This window comes from Triticum aestivum, chromosome 5D, assembly GCF_018294505.1.
Source record: "Triticum aestivum cultivar Chinese Spring chromosome 5D, IWGSC CS RefSeq v2.1, whole genome shotgun sequence".
Taxonomy (NCBI): domain Eukaryota; kingdom Viridiplantae; phylum Streptophyta; class Magnoliopsida; order Poales; family Poaceae; genus Triticum; species Triticum aestivum.
The window spans coordinates 569,437,390-569,443,181 of NC_057808.1; the positions used below are offsets into that span (position 1 = coordinate 569,437,390).

At 45.0% G+C, this 5,792-nt stretch overlaps 1 protein-coding gene across 1 annotated transcript; it reads right to left on the reverse strand.

Annotated features, from left to right (window-relative positions):
* Positions 1 to 376: 376 nt before the first annotated feature.
* On the reverse strand, positions 377 to 1,637 carry LOC123126317 (phytosulfokine receptor 2-like). The gene has a single exon (XM_044546682.1). The coding sequence runs from the start codon at positions 1,603 to 1,605 to the stop codon at positions 478 to 480; it is 1,128 nt and encodes a 375-aa protein (XP_044402617.1). The 5' UTR covers positions 1,606 to 1,637; the 3' UTR covers positions 377 to 477.
* Positions 1,638 to 5,792: the final 4,155 nt, after the last annotated feature.

Genomic DNA, 5,792 nt, shown 5'->3' on the forward strand with positions numbered 1-5,792 from the left:
GCAGCTCTGGAGCTCATATGAATATGCGTGGCTGTAGCAGCTCTGGAGCTGATATGAATATGACGGATAGTGATTGATCGTAATACTTCTACTGGTTTGCCCAAGAAAAATATTGAAGGCGTGGACATGCTGCTGCTGCTACCTTGTTTTGTTGTATGGATCAAAGCAAAGTACAAAGCAAAGAACACCGCCCTGGTCGCAAGGAATAATCTAATCTAATTAATATATTAGAGATCAGAGCTCAAATAATTAAAACAAACAAACCACTCAAGATCGCGTCTTCTCCATACACAATAAAACTTAGCATACAAACCAAACCATGTTATTACAATACATATACTTACTTCAACTTATACGAGGCATAGGGCACATCTTGTGTGGCAACTTATGTACCTTATTTATTGAACCATCTCATCGGCCTCGGATACTAGGCATAATCTCTCCCCCTCCCTCCTCTCACTTATAAAATCATTAACCTCATGTTATTACTTTGTTGTTTCCAGATACAATATGGTTCATCCCAGATACAACATTGTTGCTCCCGGATACGACATTGTTACTCCCCGATACAACATGGTTGATCCCAGATACGCCATTGTTGAACCCAGATACCACACTACTTCTCCCAGTTACGCCATGCCTACTCCCGGATACAACATGCTTACTCCCAGATACGACATGGTTGTTCCCAGATACCGTGTTCTCATCCCCATATATAGCATGGTTGTTCCCTGATACGGTGTTTTCATCCCCAAATATGACTGTGTTGTCATTCCCGGATAAAACATTGTTGCTCCCCGATGTTACAAAGTTGTTGGTCCCTGTGATGACATTTGGGAGCTCGTTAAGTCGTCGTCCGAGTGTGCTTCTGTTATGCTTCACATACGATGGAATGTTAGTGAAAACCATGCCCGATGAATGCCCATCAGGGGCGAGCCCCTTTAGCAGTGCCAAACTCTTAGGTGCATCGCCAACCAATGAATTGTTTGAGAGATCCAAGTAGCAAAGGTGGTGAAGCTCACCAATCCACGATGGGATGGTGCCCACCAATTGGTTGCCGGACAAATCAAGCACCTCCATTTTCTTGCATTGAGACAACCATTCCGGAACCCTGCCCTTGAGAGCACAATCACCAAGGGCCAGCACCTCGAGGCTCTTGAACCCGCCAATAATACCATCGCCTAGTAGCTCCTCACCACCGAAATTCTTGGTGAGAATCAGCGTGGTGAGGTTCTGGCACCCACGCAACACGGTGAGTACCCCTGAGATGTTTTGAAAGTTGTTGGAGCCAAGGTCGAGCTCCTCGAGCCGTGCAAGGCCTGCAAGGGAGGTTCCTGGGATGGGCCCCACAAGGCCGCGCCTGGGGAGGTGCAGTGCCGTGACACGGCCACTGGCGGCATCACAGCTCACACCTTCCCAGCTGCAGCATGCGGCGCCGAACCACGTGGCCTGGAGGAGGACACCCCCGCCGCTGAGGTTCCTAACAAAGTCTTGCAGCGCACGAAGGTCGTCGGGGTGGCACGAAGTCGCGTGCGCCTCGGGCAAGAGAAATGCCAAGAAGAAGATGGGGAGGAGCAGTAGGCAGCATTTGGCCATGGGATTCATTGAGGTCGAGTGAGTGATTGGCAAGTGCTCCCTCTTGGTGTTGTACAAACTGCTAGGGTGATGAATGGTGTCTTATAGGGTGTGCGTTGCAGCAAGTGGTAGTGAGTGGCCAGGCCACGTACTACAAGTAAGTGCCCGCCACACTTAATTTTGATTTTGGTGCTTGAAGATCTTTTTTTTTCGATGCTTGATGATCTGTGTCGACTCTTGAGTGAAATTCGTGGGTGGCAGCTCCTCTTCCTCATCTAGCTTATATTTACTTGTTTGTGGCCCATTCATGTTTGTCTACTCTTCTTCTTATCTTAAGCTGGCCGACTACTGATGCAAGGATTTGTTTTTCTTATATCAACTTGTTCAAACGCGTCACCTTCCTCCTAATTGAAATTATTAATGTGCGACAGACGATGAATAGATTGAATGTTTCTTCTCGAACAAAAAAGTCCACCGAGAGTTACCACTCAACCGGTAGCTGGCGTAGCACACAACTGGCTCTTCTCTCCGTTCGATTGTGGCTGTCTAGAGTCTGTGTCTGTGTTTTTCGTTTAACTGAGATAGATTTAGGCTTTTATTTGTTTTGTTTTTCTCTTGGCTCACATGATTGAAATTGGCTTGGTCGCTCTACTTGTTGTGTGCATCGGAAAACAATGGAGAGACTTCCCATCAATAAAATGATACTTGATTAAGAAATATGAGTCCCTGAAGAAAAAGGGTGGGAGGGCGGGAAAAAGAAAGGCAACTTGGGACGGATGAAACAAACACCGTTGAGAAAACTTAGAATTGATCACGCGAATGTTGAAATGACCGGATCCACTTGAAGAGAAGCACGTCGGTTGGAAGAGAATTGGCATGACATCTCGATGATCAAGAAGGCTTAGTATCCACATAGAAATATGAGAGCACCGCTTAGGGGAGGTATGGAATCGACACTTGACATTGAAGCAACTCGAATACCACGAAACAAAACAAAAACAAATGATTTGACTTGCAAAATAAGACGGAAACAAACATATGACAGAGATTTCGCCCAAAGTGTTCGTGATGAGGCCCACGGGCACGACGTACAGCGGACGTCACGAATGACAAACAAGACGTCCCCGAATCGGCATAGCCAAGGATTCTTTAAGACGTCTCGCGACCACTGTAAATCGACCGTGAAAAGCGAACCACTAGACATTGGACCCCAATCTCAAATCATACATCTGTCGAAAAGATATTCTAGGAGTTACTTGAATTCCCACTTATAAACTCCTGAAACTTTCTAGTTATGCAATCTGGTGTTGGGGATACGGGGGACGCAATATATCTCACCCAAACTAACATTACCTAGATCCAGCTGTATCCATCCGTCAACACATAACCAAGAAACCTTAGGAAATCGTTTACCTCAACCTTCGAAAAGCATCCGTTATACGAGTAATGGCAATACTCCCGAACTCCCGCCTCAGTACTGGGTGGCGTCGAGGTAATCTCACCAACAACTGCATAAAAGAGATTTTCGATGTCGGCGAAAAAAACTCAGGTATTCCCCGGGACACTGGCACAACCCCTAAATGGAGGCACCAAGAACAATGTTCTCGTCACAAAACCATCGGAACGATTCCAAGATACCCGCATGATAAAAAAAATTAGTGAAATTTGAGGAGAGGAGAGTCAAAATTTCTACGTCAGGGGGCCTCACCAGAGCGACGAAGGGACTGAGGAGTAAAAGAATCCTACTCTCTGATATATAATCCTAAGACTCAAAACATTTTTTTCTAGACTCAACAACGCCAGCGATTCGATCAAGCAGGGGGCTCCTAAGTCGGGGATGGCTCTGAATACCAACTTGTAACACCCACGATGCGGCTATATCTCCCATGTGTCGAGGCACGACTTGGAGAGATAACCGCATGGTGGTTTTGTCGCAAGAAGGGTCATCTTCACACAATCCCATTTAATGAAAAAGAATGAGATAAAGAGTTGGCTTACAATCGCCACTTCACACAATACATAAATTAAACATACATCATTCAGAGTACACACATATGTCCGACTACGAAACCAAAATAAGTGAAGACAACCCCAAATGCTAGATCCCCGATCGTTCCAACTGGGCTCCACTACTGATCATTAGTAAACGAAACATAGTAACGGCCAAGGTCCTCGTCGAACTCCCACTTGAGTTCGGTTGTGTCACCTGCACTGGTATCGTCGGCACCTGCAACTGTTTTGGAGGTATCTGTGAGTCACGAGGACTCAGCAATCTCACACCCGCGAGATCAAGACTATTTAAGCTTATGGGTAGGAGAAGGTAGTGAGGTGGAGCTGCAGCAAACACTAAGCATATATGGTGGCTAACATACGCAAATAAGAGCGAGAAGAGAAGCAACGCAACGGTCGTGAAGCTAGAAGTGATCAAGAAGTGATTCTGAAACTACTTACGCACAACCATAACACAAGAACCGTGTTCACTTCCCGGACTCCGCCGAAGAGAGACAATCACGGTTACACACGCGGTTGATGCATTTTAATTAAGTCAAGTGTCAAGTTCTCTACAACCGGACATTAACAAATTCCCATCTGCCACATAACCGCGGGCACGGCTCTCGAAAGTTTATACCCTGCAGGGGTGTCCCAACTTAGCCCATCACAAGCTCTCACGGTCAACGAAGGATATTCCTTCTCCCGGGAAGACCCGATCAGGCTTGGAATCCCGGTTACAAGACATTTCGACAATGGTAAAACAAGACCAGCAAGACCACCCGACTGTGCCGACAAATCCCGATAGGAGCTGCACATATCTCATTCTCAGGGCACACCGGATGAGCGAAGTGTACAGGTACCAACGTAACCCAAGTTGCCAAGGGACGGTCCCGCACGGTGCTCTAGTTTGGACCAACACTTAGAGAAGCATTGGCCCGAGGGGGGCTAAAATAAAGATGACCCTCGGGTTAATTACTCCCAAGGAAAAGGTAATAGGTTGTTAGGCAAATGGTAAAACCAATGTTGGGCCTTGCTGGAGGAGTTTTATTCAAGGCAAACTGTCAAGGGGGTCCCATAAATCACCCAACCGCGTAAGGGACGCAAAATCAAGGAACATAACACCGGTATGACGGAAACTAGGGCGACAAGAGTGGAACAAAACACCAGGCATAAGGCCGAGCCTTCCACCCTTTACCAAGTATATAGATGCATTAATTAAATAAGAGATATTGTGATATCCCAACATATACATGTTCCAACATGGAGCAAACTTCATCTTCACCTGCAACTAGCAACGCTATAAGAGGGGCTGAGCAAAAGCGGTAACATAGCCAAACAACGGTTTGCTAGGAAAGGTGGGTTAGAGGCTTGACATGGCAATATGGGAGGCATGATATAGCAAGTGGTAGGTAGCGCGGCATAGCAATAGAGCGAACAACTAGCAAGCAAGGATAGAAGTGATTTCGAGGGTATGGTCATCTTGCCTGAAATCCCGCTAGGAAGAAGAACGAGTCCATGAAGTAGACGAACCAACGTAGTCGAACGAATCCTCACCAACGCAACGTAACCGGAACTATCAAGGAGAAGCACAACCGAAAAGAAGCAAACAACATGGTAAACACACAAGCATAAGCATGGCATGATGCACAACCAAGGATGATGCATGTCCGGTTTAAAGATGCATGGCATGGCAAAGTGCAACAAACAATACTACCAATTAAGTGGAGCTCAATATGCAACGAGTTGCATATTGACGAAACACCACATTAAGTTATTTAGTTCTCTCTCGATTATGTACCCAACAATATTAAATTTTGATTAACATGGCAAGAGGTGAAGCATAGTAAAACTATCTATTTAAGCAAGTTTAAATGAGGCCGGAAACAAACAACATTTCCGGAAGATCCTCATATGCATATTTTGGAATTGGTACTGTTCTGCCCTAAACCATATTTTAATGTTGTAAGCAGTAAAACAAAGTTCACCAAGTTAATCTATGCATTTTTCTAGACAGTTAGTTATGAAATAAAGCATTTTAGCATGGCATTTGTGCAAATTAAATGTAAACTGCAACTTAAACATTTTTAACATGGATGAAAGTTGGATATTATGAAACTAGACAGAATTCTAAGCATTTTACATATATGAAGTATTTTAAACCGATGCACAGTTAATTAGTTATTGAATGCATGAACATGAGGTTTTTTTTGTAAAACTGGCACTCT

Excerpts from the sequence above, each read along its gene's own strand:
- LOC123126317 (XM_044546682.1), bottom strand. The coding sequence starts at position 1,605 with ATGAATCCCATGGCCAAATGCTGCCTACTGCTCCTCCCCATCTTCTTC.